This window comes from Aristolochia californica, unplaced genomic scaffold (assembly GCF_029961685.1).
Source record: "Aristolochia californica isolate CCGP_79_NKW_82.1479 unplaced genomic scaffold, dmAriCali1.0.hap1 SCAF_15, whole genome shotgun sequence".
Classification (NCBI taxonomy): domain Eukaryota; kingdom Viridiplantae; phylum Streptophyta; class Magnoliopsida; order Piperales; family Aristolochiaceae; genus Aristolochia; species Aristolochia californica.
The window spans coordinates 21,482,163-21,501,897 of record NW_027181826.1 but is presented as its reverse complement, the minus strand read 5'-3'; the positions used below and the strand labels follow the sequence as shown (position 1 = coordinate 21,501,897).

The following is a 19,735-nucleotide window of genomic DNA, read 5'->3' as shown; positions in this document are numbered from 1 at the left end:
GTTTAGGAACAAAGAGATTGAGCCCAGTGTTATGGAAACTGGTCAACTATTCTTTGTACTGCCTATAAAATGACCTTAGGTCTTTGGGCTATTGGCAAGAGAAGACAAAGTTTAGGAACAAAGAGTCTGAAAATTAGAGAGATGTGGCTTGTTTTTTATATCCTTATTGTCTTGGGCATAAACATTTAGAATGAAAAATTCTTATGAGAATCAAAATCCTGGAATTAGGGATAATTCCCTACTGCGACTTCTACTTCACTGAGTTAGTTATGTTTCTTTTTTTTTCATGTTTGTGACAGTAATTTTCATATTCCTTGTTGGATGTGCATGAAACTTGTCCTTTATATGGAATTGTAAAATCCCGCCTGTGTTTGGCCACCTTGGTGTTGGGGATTTATCTCGCTCTCTAAGCAATCTCCTTTGACACACTAGTTTGAACCAGTTACATTTCTATCCTTATGAATCAAGGTGCTTTTAATTTTTTTGCAGAAGAAAGCTGATATCCTGGCTAAGGAAAAGGAGGAAGTTAACAAGGAGAAGCAAACACTTTTAAAACAGTTAGAGGATATGACAAATGAAAAACATGTTTTGTTTAAACAGATGGAAGATGTAGTCAAGGAGAGGCAATCTCTGACTAAACAGATTGAGGATTCTCGACCAAGTATAACATCTTTCTGATATTATGTAGCATAATAATGGTAGCTATGCTGTACTTTGCTCTTATAATAGGTGTACTATGTAGGTAAGAAGGCTTCAGTAGATACCAGCAGTGAACAAGCAATGAAAGAAAAGGACACCAGGATACAGGTACTCTTTATCTTGTTATCTCAAAGTCCTCAGTCAGTTGTTTCACTTCTTATATGTTTTTCAATGACACTTATAAAACAGATACTAGAGAGAACTCTTGAAAGGGAGAAAACAAGGCGGGTGAAGGTCGAACAGATTGTTTTAGTTAAAGTTACTCAAGTTCAGAAGGTTGTCCCTATTTCATGTCAAATTGTAATTGGCTTGTTTTCATTTTTCCTATCAATTATTGATATAAAAATGGTATATTTCATGTCTAAGAGATACATATGTTAGTTTCAATGTTCTAAACTCCTAAGAGATGATTAGTGGATTTATACTATTGGAATGGCAATTTTTATGCTATGAACACCTATTTGTATTTTAAATCAGCTTTGCACTTCAGGAGAGAGAGAAAGTGATGGAAGAGCTTGAGAAGCATAAGCTTGCCAAAGACAGCCAACAGCAGGTATTTCCTCATATGGTTTATTATGTATCTTTGTATTTTTTTTTTTTTTTTTGAAAGTTTGAATATACTTTTTTGTTTAGGGCATTTTGATCACTTTAATTAATTAGCTTCTCAAGCATAGCTGGCGTAGAAGGGTGATTATGTAATTTTGCATGCGTTTAGTGACAGTAATAGAGGTGCGGGGGGGGGGGGGGGGGGGTGGGGGGGTCGGTTGGTAACACAGATCTAGCCCTATTCCTCTCTCTTTTATCTTTCTCTCTCTCTTTAACACTGCTGTTTTGTTGGAGGCAACATGATAAGCTGGAAAAGTAAGAAGCAAACGGTTGTAGCTAGGTCTAGTGCAAAGGCCGAGTATTGAGCAATGGCTCACACAGTTAGTAAGCTTCTGTGGATTAAGTCTGTTCTTCTTAAATTTGGTTTTACGTTATCTGACCCTATGGTTATGAATTCTGATAACCAGGCAGCCATTTTTATTGCTAACAACCTTGTATTCCATGAGAGAACGAAACATATAGAGGTTGGTTGCCACTTCATTAGAAATGCAGTTATGCAGGGAAAAGTTATAACTCCTTAATGCAAAATCTTCAGACCAGTTAGAAGATATATTTACCAAGCCTTTGGGAAGACGTGAACATAGGTCCATCGGTGACAAGCTGGGATTATTTTTTATCTACTATCCAGCTTGAGGGGGAGTATTAAAATACCAGTCCAGGGGTATTTTAGTCATTTTTCACGTCCCTACATTAAATTTTTGTCTTATAGTATAGCTATTAGATAGACAATGTTTTACTTTACCACTTGTTCAATTTTCATTCAATTTAGACATGTATTTTAGGAGTTATGTATTTTTTAGTATTGAGGGGCATTTTTGTCCTTTTATAAATTTTCACTTAAAACCCTGATTATAAAAGAGGAGGACGTGCCTTTCTAGCACTGTCTCCAAGGCAGCAAGGCTTTTGTTCATCCATGCCACTTTGCTCCTCTATTTTCTCCTCAAATCACATATTTTCACTTATTATTGTTTGATGGTTGTAAGTGAGATAACTAGAATAGGGGCTTTATTTCCTTTTTGCCTTACAATTACTTAAGTTATGAATAAAAGAGGTTAGAGATGAACCTGATCTATTAACCAGACAATTTCTCTTTCATGTGGTTCCCTCCTCTTCTTTTTTCTTCTTCATTTATCCATTTTCTTCTTCCAAAAATTCTTCCTTTTTTTATTTTACGAATTTCATCATCCATAAATAATGAATTGGTATGGTATATTCATACCGTTACATATGAAGAGTAAGAACTCGAATTCGTATCGATACTGGAATTCATAGTGAAGAAAATGGATTTGGTTGAAATAAAATAGTCTTTATAGAAAAATATCCAGTTATTGGAGAATAACCAATATACTTCTGATGTAGGATCAAGATCAACTAAGACCTAAATAAAGCATTTGGGTCAAACACTTCTTTGGTGTTGTGGTAATAGCTATGAATAGTCATCGACTCTTGGGAAAGGGTAGAAGAAAATAACTTTAATTAAAATACTTAATAAAATGTCGATACATTTATAAGAAACTTCTACCATAAGCTCACACAATGGAGTCATAGACAATCAAGTGAAATCCAATCCACAAAAATTATTCGATCTATGGACACCATTATTGTGGTAAAGGTCGTAATGCCAAAGGAATCATTACCACATGGCAGGGAGGGAGGGGGCGGTCATATGCGTTTATACTGTAAATTGATTAAATGGAATGAAATAGGCATATCTACCATAACCATACAATAAGATTATTATTGAAATGCATACATTCCTCATAAAAAAGTTTTGTTGGGTAAGAAAAAGATAGCAGTGGTGTTAAATATAATGCAAAGGGTATTTTGGTTATTTTCAAGAGTATGCATGTATCAATGAGGGCACTAGTAGATTCAACATGTTTATATACGTCTATGGTCCAATTTTCATAGTATTTGGACATGTAATTATGAAGATATAAGGAGTTCTTGTATGAGGGTAGAGAGGTCATTTCATTCTCTTTCACTCGAGTTAATAAAAACAAGATGGGGCTTGTGACTTAACCCATTAAGAGCTGCTTATGCTCTCCTCTCAAACCTCTTTTCTTCTTCTTTTTTCTTTTCCTCTTTCTCAACTCTCTTTTCTTTATAATTTTACATGGTATCAAAGCACCTGGTCCTGATTTCAAGCTAATGAAGCATCCTCTCTTTTTCTATTGGTACAACACCCTCTCAGAAAAGGGGATTTCTAGGTTTGATTTTGACTGGTGTGCAAGTTTGAGTTTTTGGTTTTCTCTCTGTCATAACCTGGGTTTGATGGTTTTTACTATCGTTTGGGCAGTTTTATGACTGATTACTGCTGCAAGAGGGTTTATTGATCTTGGGATTGACCCATCTGCACTGTGCGCAGCTCTAATTTTGTCATCTTTGGTTGATTCATCCTCCGGAAGGCTGTCACATATTAGCTTTTTTTAGCTAACCCTATTTTTCGAAGTGAAGCCCACATAACCTGTGCAAGTGTCTTTGTGCAGTGAAGTGAATTTTTTACTGTAGTGATTGTTGTTTACTTTAAATGGCTGTTTCTAGTGAGATTATCACTCCCACAAGGAAATTCGGCTGCTGATTTATGTGCTAAAAGAATTTGGACTCATCTCTACATGGATCCGTCCCCTTTGCCCCCTGCCGAGTTGCTGTTTGGGAGCCTCCTCCCACTGGTCATTATAAGTTGAATTTTGATGGTGGTGCCTTGGAAACCCGGGTTTGGCTGGCTTTGGCGGGGTGATATTTTATCCGGGCGACACTGCCATACTCTCTTACTCTGGCCCTCTTAGAATTGCTTACTCGACCACTGCTGAGCTCTCTGGTCTTCTTCATGGCTTGCGTATTTTTGCAGGACTGCTTCAGTGGTCCCCTTATTGTGGAGGGAGATTCCAAAGTCATCATCGGATGGTGCTCCACTTCATCCTTCCCCCCCATGGCGTCACTAGCAGATTTTTCTTGGTATTTTGGACATTGTATCCACCATGTCTTGTACTTGGTCTCATGTACTTAGATCACCCAATTCGTCTGCTGATTTGTGTGCTAAACTAGGCCCCCTCCCCTTCCATCTCTTGTTGTTAGGGGAGGCCTCCTTTGATGTATCTTGCCTTTCTTTTAAATAAAATTATCATCATTTCAAAAAAAAATATTGTTTTTATGACCATAGAACGATTGAACGGACAAAACTATCTTAGCTGGTCTAAGTTAGTCCGCATTTATCTTAAGGCCAAGAGGAAATCAAAATTTGTTAGAGATTGGGAAGCCAAGGACAGTCAGGTTAACAGTTTGGACTCAAGATCAAGAAATCAAATCATGAACTATAAGACAACCAAGGAAATGTGGGTATCCTTGGAATCATTACTTGCACAGGAGAGTAACTTATCTCATGTATGTGACTTGTATGCTAAACTTTTCAGTCTTAAGATAGGGGAAAGATCAGTCACTGATTATTACAGTGAACTACAAGTCATGCTGCAAGAAATCAGCATGTTCCATCTTTTCAGTGAAAAGGAACTTAGAAAGCAACATAGACAACTACATCTTATAAAGTTCCTGGATGGATTGGGACTAGATTTTGATGCAGTCAGGATTCATTTGCTAGCATCAGATGATATTTCTTCACTCTCAATAGTTTTTAACTGGGCTGTGCAGGCAGAAACAACAATTTTGTCCAAAGAAAGCAAAGAGAATAAAATTGGGAATGTATCTGCATTTAATTCTTTTTAGAATCTGCTTGAGGTTGTGATGGAAGGTTAAGGCCAGAGGTAGAGAGAACATTGATTGAGGACAAGACCTGAATGATGGTAGGAGTGATAGAAAGTGTGTTCATTGTGGATGCACTAATTATTTCTCTGATAAGTGTTGTGCTAAGTTTGGGAACCCCACTTGCACAAACTCATTGACTCATGACAGTTCTAAGCCCTTCACCGGACACATCGTTCGTATTTTAGTGGGAGCTCCTGATGAGATGTAGCAACTCGCACAATGCATGGCTCAACTGTTTTCTACTTTAGTTCCTTCCTCTTCAGCATCTATTGCACAACCTCCACTTCCTACAAATACTATTGTCAGTTCAAGTATGTTTGCCCCACATGTGCTTCCTATGTCGTCTTGGGTAATTGACTCAAGTGCCTTTACTCATATGTCAAGTATGTCTTATTTGTTTACTAATTTGAGGTAGTCCTTTTTAGTAAAACATGTTACACTTGCCATGGATTAGAGTCCTATGTTCAGGGAGTCGGTCATATCACACTATCCCATCCATGTCTATTAAATTTGTGCCATTAGTTTCGAAATTTCCTCTCAATTTATTGTATGTTAGTACTCCAAAGCTAGCACCCCAGACAACACGGCTTCTCATGCTGCCGGCCTCATCTCGAGCTGGCTTCATACAAAGAAGGATTTTGCCACTCTATCAAGTCTACACCGGGCTTTTAATATTCCGATTCTGCAGTACGCAGACGATACTATTATTTTTGGAGTCGGAGATATGCACAGTGCTAGAAGAATAAAGGTAGTATTGGGACTTTTTGAAATATCATCTGGGTAGAAAGTTAATTAGAGGAAAACATCTCTCATAGGATTTAATGTAGACCAAAAGAACCTTGCAGAGATGGCAAGTTTATTTGGTTACTCTACTACTACACTTCCTGCAAAATATCTTGGTCTCCCTCTCTTTCATGGGCGTATTTCTCAGAACTTATGAAACCCGGTGATGGAAAAAAATTGAACCTCGGTTAGCAATTTGGAAGGGGTGGCTCCTCAGCAAAGCAGGTAGACTGATACTCCTCAAGTCATGTATTGCTGGCATCCCAAACTATGCGTTGTCCTTTATGCCTTGCCCGTCTTCGGTATGCAAAACCATGGATAAATTGAAAAGAAGATTCCTTTGGAGAGGTTCGAGTGACTCCTTTAAATATCACCTGGTTAGATGGGATGAAGTATGTTTACCTAAGAAATTAGGTGGACTAGGGATTCGAAAATCAAAAGAAATGAACAAAGTCTTGCTTCTTAAGTGGATATGGAAGTTCAACACAAATTCATCAAACCTTAGGAAGGATATGGTTCGTACCAAGTTGGGCTGGAATTCTTTATGGTGGATGTCCGGGGGAAATCGGAGAGGGCTATCCTCAATTTGGAGATCTCTTTATTTACTTCTTCCGGATTTCTCCTCAGCTTGTAGATTCTTTGTGGGCAGCGGCAGGTCTCTTAAATTTTGGGACGATTGGTGGACAGGGCAGGAACCGTTGAGAAACTCTTTTAGTAGTCTCTTTCTTATCTCCACTCAAAGGGAGATAACAGTGGCAGATGCTTTCGAGGGGGGTTTTGAGCCTCCATCCCCGAAGGGGTCTTTCTGATACAGAGGCTATGGAAGCAAGTCATTTACTGGATTCTTTGAATCATGTCAGGATGAGGCCTTCTAATGCAGACAAGCTAATATGGTGGCCTGACAAAAGCGGCAAATTCTCAGTTGCATCTGCATACAGATACATTAATGGTTGGGACTCAACGCAGAGCGAGCATGATATATACTTTGTGTGGCGTCTCTGTTCCCCTCCAAAGGTAAAATTCTTCATGTGGAGTGCTTGCCAAAATAAGATCCTTACAGCGGATGTGCTTCGAAGAAGGGGTCACCCCTCTATAGACCTACTATGTCCTTTTTGTAACATTGAAGCAGAATCCGCCAGCCATGCCCTGCTATTATGCCAGTATTCTTGGAAGGTGTGGACCTTTATCTTTTGCAAATTGGGTTTGCAAATATGTATCTCTGTAGATCTGTTCTGTTTTAGCAAGTCAATCTATGGCTATCCCCTTCCTGGGCTAGGTAAAATGATGCTATCAGCATGTGCCAGTTTTGTGCCATGGGGGCTTTGGAATGAACGGAATAGGAGGCGGTTCGAGGCTAAATTTGAATCTGAGAAAAGTTTAGCGGAAAAAGTGACAGGCCAAATATCCACCTGGCTCCTGACAAAAATGCCTTTCTGCTCTTTCAAGGGCACTTCCATTCGTGAAACTGGAGCAACCTAGCAAGGATGCATTTGGGGACCAATATTCAAGTTATGAAAGAGTGGGCGCCCCCGAAGGTTGGATACTTAAAATTGAATTTTGATGGTTCTTCTCTCGGCAATCCGGGGATCGCAGGTTTCAGAGGTGTGATTTCGGACTCATCTGACAATCAGTGTATTTCTTATGCGGGTCCTTTAGGCATCTCCGACTCAACATCTGCAGAGCTACATGATCTTCTCAATGGGCTCCAGATTTTCAAAGATAAATGCAATGGCCCAATTCACATTGAAGGGGATTCTAAGGTAGTCATTGGATGGGGCCATGGCACTTCCTTTCCGCCATGGAGGCATTGGAAAATTTTCCAGGAGATTTTAGAGATTACCACATTATTTTCTTGTATTTGGTCTCACATTCCGAGATCTGCAAATTCGGCAGCAGATGTGCTTGCCAAGTAGGGAGCATCTCTTCAACATCTTGTTGTTAGGGATTTGCTCCCTATCTCTTTGTAATTTTTTGCCTTTTTAATGGATTACATCTTTATAAAAAATAAAAAAATAAAAAATTCGGGGGTTTCCCTTCAGGAAAATTGGAATTTCATCGCTCACATGTCTGGCCCCAGCAGAGCTCCAAGAATGGTTATCTGAGATCCTCCCCCTTGCGACTGCATAAAACTGAATTTTGATGGTAGTGCTATTGGATGTCCTGGTCCAGCAGGTGGAGGTGGTGTGTTCAGAGGTCACAATGGAGACCTTATTATTTCTTATGCTGGTTCGGTGGGCATTGTTAATTCTAATACTGCTGAAGTTAGTGCTCTGTTGTTCGGCCTCCAAATCTTCAGGGATCGTCTCCATGGCAAGTTAATCATTGAAGGCAACTCGAAGACGGTTATTAGTTGGTGTTCCAAGGACAACCTCCCCCCTTGGCGCCACTGGCCCATCACTGATAGTATTGCTGACATTGTATCTTTTACGCCTTGTAATTGGAATCTCATTCCTAGATCAGCCAACTCTTTGGTTGATAAATTGGCAAAATCCGGAACCTCCCAGCAATTTCTCATTGTTTGGGAAGGTTTCCCTCCCTTGTAATATGCTCTCTTGAGTTTTTGCCTTAATAAAAATCAGCGTCATTTGCCTTCAAAACCTCCTTGGCGGCATTGGGAGTTATATGAGGATATATGTATTTTAATTTCCCAAATACATTGTAAGTGGAATCATATTCCAAGATCTGCTAATTATTTAGCTAACATTCAAGCTAAACAAGGCGTTTCCCTCCAACAGCTAGTTGTGGTGGAAGGCCACTTTAGCTAGGTATTGTATTCTCTCTCTTTTTGCAATATATTCACACCTTTCTTTCAAATAAAAATCAGCATCATTTAAAAAAAAAAAAAACTATTGTATGTTAGTCAAGTCACCAAATCTATGAATTATTTTTGTAACATTCTATCTTTCTCATTGTGTTTCCAAGATATCATGACGAGCAAGATGATTGGTTATATGCGTGAAAGGTGGATTGTACCACTTCGAAGACTTGTCATAGATATTGTCACCTTTTTTTCATGCTATAGTTTCACCTTTCTAGTGGCATGTATGCTTGGTCATCTTTCCCAGTGAAGTTGGTACAACTATTTCCTACGTTTCCTTCAAGCTTATCTTTTCAATGTGAATCACGTCAGTTGGGCAAACACCATCGGAACAGTTTTCCATTGAGTCAGACGGAGAACAATAAGTTTGAAAATAAATTTTCATTCTAATATATTGGGACCTTATCCAATTTCTAGTATTTTTTTCTACAAATACTTTTGTTTTGTTTCTTGATGATTGTAGTCGCACTGGTTGGGTGTATCTCATGCAAGAGAAGTCTCAAGTATTCAATATGTTTCAAATTTTTTTATAATGAAATAAAAACTCAGTTTGGTGTATCTTTTCAGATTCAATGTACTAACAATGAATTAGAACTCATGAATCATAAGATTACTACATGTTATTCATTAGTCATCTTGTGTTTTTACTTCACAACAAAGTCGAGTAGCTGAGCGTAAGAATCAACATTTGTTAGAAGTGGCACAAACAATGCTTATTCATATGCATGTACCTAAGTCATATCGAGGAGTTGTTGTGTTTACTGCTTGTTTTCTTATCAACAAAATGACCTCATCTATACTTGGGTGTAAAATTCCTCTTCAACTGTTGAATCCTTCCGCTAAATTATTTCCTATGTCTTGTATTTTTGTGTCTTTTTTGCCTCTGTTTTTGGTACCTCTTCAGATAAACAGTTGTGCAGTTAAGTGTGTTTCTGGGGTTATTTTCGAACACAGAAGGGATACAAATGTTATTGTCTCTCTTAGGAAAACATTTGTATTTGTTGATGTGACATTGTTTTAGGAAGTACCCTTCTTTCCTACCTTTGATGCAGTGTGTCCTCCATTAGTCTCAGCTCCCAAATATTGTTGCTCTACTCCTATAGAAGATATGTTTTAGTCCACCACAATTTGTCACTACGAAGAAGCCCTTGCAGGTATATCAGCAATGGCAACATTATCAGCAAGTAGGTTCCAATATCTTCTTTGCGTTCAGATCTTGAGGTAGTTGATTTACATCTCTCTATTGCTCTTTGTAAATGAGTTCGTTTATCTACTGGTCATCGATTGTCTCATTATGTTTCCTTTGACATCTTATCTACCAGGTATTGGCAGTTTGCTTTATCATTATCTTCCTGTATTATTCATTATTTTGTGTAGGATGCTCTCATGTCTCCTTTGTAGAAGCAGACTATGGATGTTGAGATGATTGATAGGGGTACATGGACTTTATGTGATGCTCCTTCTGGTGCTACCATTTTGGGCTGTCGTTGGGTATACACAATCAAATATAGAGCAAATGGATCTATTAAACGATATAATTCGATTAGTTGCTAAAGGGTATTAGATGTACGGCATTGACGTTTTTCAAACACTCCCCAATTACATGATTGACACCTATTTGTATCCTTGTATCTAGTGTGATTAATAAGAATAGGCTACTTTTCCAACTCGTCATTAAAAATGCCTTCTTGTATGGTGATTTAGTAGAGGAAGTTTATATGAAGCAACCTCTTAGGTATGTTGCCTTTGGGGAAGACGAAACAGGTATGTAAACTGAAGACGGCAATCTATGGGCTTAAACAGAGTCCGAGGGCATAGTTTGAGAAATTCAGCCAAGCAGTGATGTCCTTTGGGTTCTCGTGGAGTTACTGTGATCATACTTTGAAAAGGTCATTTGCAATTGTAGTTCTTCTTGTATATGTTGATTATATTATTTTATTAGGCAACGATATGCAAAGGTACTGAAGAAGTAAAGCAGCATCTAGCTAAACATTTTTAAACTAAAGGTTTGGGTTCTTTGAAATACTTCCTTGGAATAGAAGTTTGTTAGAAGTAAGGCTGGTATTGTGTTAACACAAAGAAAATATGTTATTGACATGCTGCAAGAGTATGGCCTATTTGGTGCAAAGCCCGTAGAAACACCCATGGAAGTTGGAAAGGACCTTCATGGTGAGAGCAATGATGAACTCAAAGATAAAATTATATTATGTAGGTCGGTACTCAAAGAGCCAGTTTCTTGAACACCCACGCACAGTTCTTTTAAAAGCTGCTCAAAGATAAAATTGTATTTTGTAGGTTGGTACTCAAAGAGCCAGTTTCTTGAACACCCACGCACAGTTCTTTTAAAAGCTGCTCAAAGAATCCTGAGGTACTTAAAGGGGTCACCTAGAAAAGTTTTGTTTTTTAAACCTCACAATCACGTAAAAATAGAAGTTTTTTTCATATGGTGATTATGTTAGAGTGTTGTGTGTATTATTGGGGGAAACAACCTAGTGAGCTAGAAAAGCATGAAGCATAGTGGCCCACTTTAGTTCAGAAGCTAAGTGTAGAGCTATGGCTGATACAGTTAGTAAGTTGAAATGGGTTTATTCAGTTCTTAATGAGTTGAGTTTGGATGTTGATGCACTTATGACGATGTATTGTGACAATCATTCTGCCATTTTTATTATGAGTAACCTAGTATTTCATGAGAAGACCAAACATACAGAAGTGGATTATCACTTTGTTCGAAATGCAGTAATGGAAAAGGAAGTTACCACTCCCTATGTTCAATCATGTGATCAGGTTGATGATTTCTTCACTAAAACATTAGGTAGATGTGAGTTTGGGACGTTTTGTAACAAGTTGGGTTTTCTAGATATATATGCTCCATTATGAGGGGGGGTGTTAAATATAATTTAAGGGGCTCCATCATGAGGGGGGGGTGTTAAATATAATTTAAGGGGTATTTTGGTCATTTCCCATAGTGTCTATGTATCTGTGAGGGCACCAGTAGATTCAACATGTTTATATTAGTCTATGGTCTAATTTCATAGTATTTTGACATGTAATTATGAAGATATAAAGATTTCTTTTATAAGGGGTAGAGAGGTCATTTCGTTTCCTACTCACTTAAGTTAATAACACCAAGATGGGCTCGTGACTTGACCCCATCATGAGCTGCTTACGCTCTTCTCTCACGCCCTCCTTTCTTCTTCTTTTCACTTCTCTCTCAACTCTCTTTTCTTTGTAATTTTACAAGTAGCATGATCAAGTGCTGAATGGAGCGTTGTGATGTGGAAAATTCTATGTTGCTGGAGTTTAGTTTTCAAGTGGAGCACCATATGAAGATGGGTGCGACAATTAAGCTGTGAATTTTTCATTGAAAGCAGCTAGCACATATAAATCTGACTCTGTTTATTCCTGATGTTTGAAGACCAACTGGGTGATGTCTTTACTAAACTCTTGTCTTAAAAACAATTTGTATTGATGTGTCACTAGCTGGGTTTGCATGATGTTTATACTCCAGCTTAGGGGGGTGTTAGAAGTAGTGTATTGTCAATAAGGTGTTTTTCTCTCTTTACTAACATCTCTTTAAATATAGCTTAAGTATCATGCATGTCTTGGAGGGGATTATTTAATGAAAGAGGGGATCGACCTGTTGAACAGGTCTAACCCTATTCCTCTCGTTATCCATTTCTTATGCTCTGAATTGCTTCTCTTATTCTTTATTTCTCACCTTATCTCTCGTATTGCTTTCTGATGTTCCATGTAATCTTCAGATTTATATTTTTCATTCCTGTAGATTTCTTTGGGCTTTTCACATGCTTTTTGTCAGTGGTCAGACTAGCTTACTATGTGGAGTGTATCTTTGCTTGTAAACTGGTCTATTTTTTATCTAAGATTCTGATCCTGCTAACCTTTAACTCACAGACTAGTGGAAAATTGGCAACTGAGCTTCCTGTTGAGATTGGCTTAAATGAGCAAGCAACCGCATACATGTCAGCTGTAGATGATTTAGAAGAAGCAGCACAATCTGCTTTAAATGATGCCGCAGCAGCTTCTCCTGTGGATACAGCAGCAGGGCTTGCAGGTATGTCTTTTTTTTATCAGATATCAATTGTATTTTTAAGTATTAGTTTATACTAATTGTTGTCCTATTGTTCAGTTACACTTTTATGTTATTTATTTGTTATATTAACTGTTTTACTAATTGTTTCAGCTATACTTAATTTTCGATCCGTCTTTTGATGTATCCACATTATCTGCTGAATACTAGGGAGTAAAGATAAATAAATATACTTCTCGCAAGAATTTGGATTGAGAGGAATGATTTGAAATTGTTAATCATGGTTATAATAACTTGCAGCTCCTGATAAATAAATTATAAAAAATGGGAGAGAGAGGTTATTGCAGTGAAAGCTCTAAGGGAAAGCGCCCAGGGCTGACCATTTTGGGGAAATTTTTTTATCTTCTAGTGGAGAAATCCTGCTCTCTCTTGGCCCCTTTGAGAATTGCCTATTCCACCTTTGCTGAGCTCTTGGCATTTATGCATGTAAAGCATGAAACTGAAACATAAAAGAAAAGGTTTCTCTAAGGACTAAGGTGTTAACCTCGTTTGTTTTTGCAGGTCATCAAGTCCAAAATCTCATTAACAAGAATCCAGCGGCAGTAGCTGCAGCAGGGTCTTTGCAAGCTAAGCCCATAGATGAAAGAGAGAAACGGGCTCTAGTGCCAAAGCCTAGTACTGAAACTCGGAAAACAGGACGAAGGTTACTCCGTCCTCAGCTGGAGCGTACTCAAGACCCAAGCAATGATGTCGAGACACCAATGATGGAAGGGCCTACTGTGATAGAAGGGGCCACCACAGTTGAGGAGACAAAGCCTGGGCCATCTCATGAACCAGAGCCATATAGAGATCCTACCAGTTTGGTCCATGTTCCATCTGAACGTAAGCGCCTGGCTTCTTCCACTGCCTCAGAATTTCGAGAAGGGACTCCTGAGCAAGAGAGCACTGATGGTGAACCTGTTGCAAAGAAGACCAAAGGTATGGCGGGGCCTTCAGAAGGTGCTTTTATGGGGGAACAGTCGAAGGTTCAGTCTTCTGAAATTAGCGAAAAGTCCTTACCTGTGGAGGAGTCTGGTGAAGCCACGGGTGATATAATGCCAGCTTCAAATGAGGAGATAGCTGAAGCTACAAAAGATGGGGCGATGGAAGAACCAACAGATATGGTGGAGGATGTGAAAGATCCGTTAGCTGGGTCACACGAAGGTGACTTGGAAAGTGAATCTGTATTAGTAGTAGAAGAATTTTTAGTAGAGCAGCCAGGACAAGCAGAGGAGTCTCCTGATGGGGATCCTAAGGGTGTTGATGTGCCTGTTCCACAGCACTCTATCATGGAAGTGGAGAGTGAGAAGGAAGAGGGTGAGTTTGTCTTTGAGGGAGCTGAGCAGCAAGAGGGTGGTGATAGTTTGAGTAGTTTAGATGACATGGAAGCTGGAGATAGCCAGGTTGAACCACTTATGGGGGATGCTACTGCCGAGATGCTGCCTCTCGAAGTTGTTCAAAGTGAGAAGAACGTGCATGGAGATGCTACTGAAGAGGCTGATGAAGGCGGAGATAAGTCTAGTGATGATAAACCAAGCAATAACAACAACAGTTCTGTCTTGGAGTCCTCTCAGCAGAGCCCACTAGTTTCTTCTGGTGGTGGGGATGGATCATCCTCAAGTTTTGTTTCAGAGAGTGTCTCTCTCAAACAGTCTATTCCCAGAAGCCCTGTGAAGGAGATAGAAGAAAAGGAAAATCCACCTGTTCGGAGAATTGTAAACTTGGGTGAAAGAGCTAGAGAGAATGCTGCAATTAGACGAGCTGGAGTACTGAATCCTAGTCCAGGAAGAGGTCGTGGTAGAGCTCCAACACTAGTGAAGGTGCAAACATGCTCTACCTTACATATTGTTGCTGGCTCGTAGTGCTTGATTTGTTTATTTTTCTCTTTCATTATGGATTTTTTATCCTGGTAATTTTGACTGGTAACTTGTTCAGAAAGATGAAAAATCTATAATTATGACAATTTAAATTGATGTATGTGGTTCATGTTGGTATTTCCAGCCTGGCGGACGAGGAAGAGGTGTACGAGGAGGGCGAGGGCGAGGGTAGGCAAGGGAAAAAGAGTAAGGTTGAGTCAAGATTGGAATTGGAGGTTCCTAGACATAATTGAATCTTACAACGGAGAGGTCTGTGGTTTTCATACCAGCATGCCACGGAGTCAGAGCTCGACCTGGAGAATTTACAGACAACTGGAAGAAGTATGTGAGTAAGAGTATTTTGCAGATACTCTTTTTTGTGTGATATAGGTCTATTTCTTAGAACTTCAAATGTCATATAATCTCTGTTTTTTTATAGCTGAAACTTTGCTAATGTAAATGACATCTGGGTGCATCATATTTATTGTTATATCTAATTAATCATTTTGTTACAAGTTTGAATTTGATTGACGTTGCTCTAAATTCTGTAGAATTCGAAGGTAACTACTGTTGCCCAACAAGGCAACGATGCAGGGGCAAAGGTAACATCTCTGGCTGCAGTGCCGACCCTACAATTTGTCTTAATCTAATTCTGATTAAGGCAATTTCTTTGGCCAAAAATGGGTTAATGCATTGTGAGAAGTATTTTTGGCAAAAATTATGATTGGAGTACCTTTTAGAGTGAACCTAAGAGGATTAAAAGTATTTTTTTTTTCCCTTCCAAGAGCATAAAGATTATTTACACAAAATAAATAAGGGGAGATGGAATCCCCTTGCTTCAAACCCTGGTCAGACATAAAACACTTCCATGGGGAACCATTAATTAAGACTCTATAAGTTGATCATAATGAATGAGATCTAAAGGGGAGAAAGCTATATTTTTCAAGGATAACATAAAGAAATTCTCACTTAAATGTGCTATATTTTGCTATAAGAACATTGGCTAAAATTCAAAACAGCACACTACACAAATTAAGTGAACTTTGTCCCTAAAATTATCAGGAAATCCTATCATCGAAGAATTTATAAAGCATAATATCATACCTTTGCCATATATGTTGAATTGTCCAGCTCCAACAAAACTCCCCCTCAAGTAACCGTCTAGCCATTTTTAGTTCTACCCAAACCCTTTGCATACAAACAAGCTTGACAACGGGTACCAATTGGTGCCACCAAAGTCTCCAAGATGGAAAATTGTCCAACTTTGGTAGGGGAAAATTCACTAATTTTGCCTTACTAGCAAAATTTACAAAAGAGATTCCGACTCTGTTTAAACCAAGTGTATTACCCAACTACACTAACTCAATCTCTCCCAAAGAGATCTTCTTACAACTAGATTTCTCTTCTAGAAGGCACTCTCCTTCTGGATTTAAGGTTTTTTTCTTGATTTAAAGTTCTAGAAAACCTCTATAAAGAATGTGAAAATATAAAAGAGAAATAAAAAGTTATAAACTTTCTTTTTGAGAGATAGTCACTTCTAGTGAGATTCCAAGCTTCTAATCTTTCAGGCTCGTGTAATGAAGTATGTGAAGCTTGATGAAAATAGGAATTCCAAAAAAATATAGAGAAATTGGACGCTTGTGGCAAATTTGGGTTTTTTTCTCTTAGAAAGGGTAAAATAAAAAATTGGTTAAAAAATCCTTCTATAAAATATAGGTATTCCATTATACTCATTTAAGGCTCAAGGACAAATTTGGGTCCCTGTTTATAAGCTTCTTGGTGAAACTAGCGATTTTTGGTTGTTGTACAAAAAGTTGCACATAAATGAAGATCGAACATACATTTTCATTGACCAACCAATCAGCTAAAACGGTTATATTTTTTGAGTTCCTATGGCTTTATGAATGATTCTACTATTGATCAATCAATTTGCAAACTTTAGCCAGAGTAGGATAACCGATCATACTTAATAGCATTGATTGATCATGTTTTATACACTTGCCTAGCAATGTTCTAGATGATTAATCATGCCTATAAAAAAATTATAACTTCTGCCTAACAACATTCTATATGATCTACCATACCCATAAGGGTTGATCGACTATGCATTCTAAGCCATGTCTTCCAGCATATTGGATGATCAATCATGTCATACAAGATCATTGATCATGCTCTATATTGAAGATTTATTGCATTTTGGATTATTGATAATAGAATTAAGTGAATAATGGATCATGAATGTTGGTTGTGTATGTTATTAAGTTTTAAGTATGATTTAGGCCAAAACTAAGTGATTAAATGTTGCTAAAATATTTGTATGAGATGTAAAATCATGGTTTTAGGAAAAATTCATGCCTTGATGCTCCACAACATTCTTTTCACCTAAGAATAGGAGTTTGATTGACTATCCTTTTACAAAGTTAGAGTCCTCGAGATTTTCTATTTGACTTGGATTATAAGTCTTTAAATCTTTATGCTTCTTCAAGATGACTCAATCTATCATTTTGTTGAAAGTCATGATATTTAAATCAAATCCGATTCGAATATAGTAGGTTCGGACTCGGCTCAATTCCGTGCACTCTTAACCTCACTCACTCTTAACCTCACTCTTAACCTCACCAAATTAATTTTTATAACATTGATAAGGAATGGGACCATTGACAAGGAAAGTAAGAGCAATCCACTTGTGAACCGACCTTGCCGGCTTTACAAAATGTGCCCCCTCCCACGTGGCCAGCCTGTCACGTGGGAAAATTAAGCTGTAACTGGAGTGTGCACTGCGCGGGCCCAGACCCGTAGTGTCACGTCTCTTTCGTTTTACCGATTTGATGTCGACTTTTAATACTTGCTACTTCCATACTTTTACTCGCCGACACGTAGCATTTCTACCTACGCCGCGATTTACTTTCCTCATGCAGTGGGCCTGCCTACAGTATTTTTATTTATAAAAGAGTCCTTAAAAGTGATTTTATTTCACGACCGTGTGGGCCCCACGAACTCTCGTCCTTAATGTCAGGCTATCCATCTTCCAATGCCCAAACAGTTGCCACGTGGCGGTAGATCAAAAGCAGCCGAAATGCTTGTTCAATACCCAAAATACCCTTATCTCTTTCCTTTTCTTCTGCCTGACTCTTACTGTGCGTCTCACTGCCTTCCTTTTTCTGTTTTCTTCGTTTGTTTTTCCTTGCTGACAGGAACCGGAAGCTGGAAAGGAAAGGACGGACCACGACGCCAGCGCAGGTCTTGATACCCATTTGAAGTCCCCCTCCGTCGTCTTGGAATTCCAATGGCGAAAGAGAAAGAAAAGGAGAGGAAGATGTTTGTCGGCGTCGTCTGGTACTGTGCAGAGATGAAGTTTTTGCTCACTTTCATCTTCCTCATCGGCTCCCTCATCACTCTCCTCCAGTTCATCCCTTCCAGACTCGCCCTCTCTCCTCTTGATCTCCGCCTCTGTCTCTCCAATCTCTCCTCCCCTGTCGCGGCCGCCTTCGCGCCTTCTGCTACGGAGGATCCGGTCTTGCATGTACCAAGCGCTCAGCAAAGAGAATCCATCACCGAGACCGGAGTTATCAAACGAGCATTCAACCCTTACGGCGCGGCAGCTTATCTTTTTGTCCAGATGGGCGCCTACCGCGGCGGCCTTAACACCTTCGCCATTATCGGCTTAGCCTCTAAGCCGTTGCACGTCTATGGGCACCCGTGGTTCGAGTGCAAATGGATCCCGGAAAACGCCACCCACCCCACCGCCTCCGTCAACGGCACTCGTATCCTCCCCGACTGGGGCTACGGCCGCGTCTATACTGTGGTGGTGGTTAACTGTACTTTCCCCTCCAACGTCGGCTCCGACGGCTCCGGTGGGAAATTGCTCCTCATCGCCTCCTCTGGCGGGAACCACCCAGATGACATCCGAACAGAAGAGATCGTAGCCCTTACGGAGAAGCCCGGAAGCTTAAACCCGTCGATTTTCACATCCAAGCCAACCTACGACTACCTCTACTGTGGATCTTCTCTGTACGGGAACCTGAGCCCGCAGAGAATCCGGGAATGGATCGCCTACCATGTGAAGCTGTTCGGGCGGCGCTCACACTTCGTGATCCACGACGCCGGGGGGGTTCACCGGGAGGTGATGGAGGTTCTCCAGCCGTGGATAGAGAAAGGGTTCGTGACATTGCAGGATATCAGGGAGCAGGAGAGGTTTGATGGGTACTACCACAACCAGTTCATGGTGGTGAACGACTGCTTGCATCGATTCAGATTCCTGACGAAATGGATGTTCTTCTTCGATGTGGACGAGTTCGTTTACGTGCCCCGCAAGAGCACCATCGATTCAGTCGTCTCTTCCCTCTCCAATTACTCCCAGTTCACCATCGAACAAATGCCCATCTCCAGCAAGCTCTGTCTGGCCGACGACAAAGGAAGAACTCCCAGGTAAACTGAAAATCAAAAACCGTCTCAAATTCAGGAAAAATTTTCCAATCAAATCTCTCCTCGATTTGCTCCACCACAAAACCCTGATTCTCAGCAAGATTATAGTGTGTAACTCGGGAGTGGATTGACAGGATGTGGGTGACGGAGAAGATGGTGTACAGAGACGAGAAGCGAGGGATACGGCGGGACCGGAAGTACGCGATTCAGCCACGTAACGTATTCGCGACGGGCGTCCACATGTCGCAGAACTTAGTGGGTATGACCCAGCATAAAACGGACGGTCAGATCAAGTACTTCCATTATCATGGGACGCTCTCTTACCGGCGGGACCCATGTCGCGAATTCATCAACGCCACGGAGATCACCTACGAGGGCGTCCCTTACGTCCTGGATCAGACGCTGCGAGGCACCGCGGCTTCCGTCAAGCTATTTGAACTGAAAACCATCGGCGCGAGGCTCCAGCGCACGCGCCAATAATTATTTTTTTAATTATTCTTTTTTATTTTTAAAATTTTTGGCCTTAATCATTGTAGAGAACTAAATTTAAAAGTGGAGGCAGGGTGGGGCCCACACAGAGCAATTATTAGGAGGAATATATTTATTTATTTATTTATTTATTAAAATAAAGAAAAGTAAATCGCCGAAAGCAGAGGGTGATTATTGATTAGTTCGAGGTTGTCTTAAACAAATTAATTA

General features: G+C 39.7%; 2 protein-coding genes across 5 annotated transcripts in view; both read left to right on the top strand.

Annotated features, from left to right (window-relative positions):
- Positions 1–15,221, top strand: part of LOC137952259 (nuclear-pore anchor-like) — a 90,348-nt gene extending 75,127 nt beyond the window's left edge. For 3 of the 4 annotated variants that reach the window (XM_068799372.1, XM_068799373.1, XM_068799371.1), the window contains exons 43-49: positions 490–661; positions 743–807; positions 889–975; positions 1,190–1,252; positions 12,581–12,740; positions 13,278–14,575; positions 14,757–15,078. In XM_068799372.1, coding sequence (XP_068655473.1) covers positions 490–661; positions 743–807; positions 889–975; positions 1,190–1,252; positions 12,581–12,740; positions 13,278–14,575; positions 14,757–14,804 — 1,893 coding nt within the window. In that variant the 3' untranslated portion in view covers positions 14,805–15,078. Of the gene's footprint in view, positions 1–489; positions 662–742; positions 808–888; positions 976–1,189; positions 1,253–12,580; positions 12,741–13,277; positions 14,576–14,756; positions 15,079–15,162 lie in introns of those variants that run through there. The other variant, XR_011112205.1, reaches the window with a different exon arrangement.
- Positions 15,222–17,757: 2,536 nt separating this feature from the next.
- Positions 17,758–19,632, top strand: LOC137952204 (galactan beta-1,4-galactosyltransferase GALS3-like). Its single transcript, XM_068799280.1, has 2 exons — positions 17,758–19,039; positions 19,171–19,632. The coding sequence occupies exons 1-2, from the start codon at positions 17,898–17,900 to the stop codon at positions 19,514–19,516; spliced, it is 1,488 nt and encodes a 495-aa protein (XP_068655381.1). The 5' UTR covers positions 17,758–17,897; the 3' UTR covers positions 19,517–19,632.
- Positions 19,633–19,735: the final 103 nt, after the last annotated feature.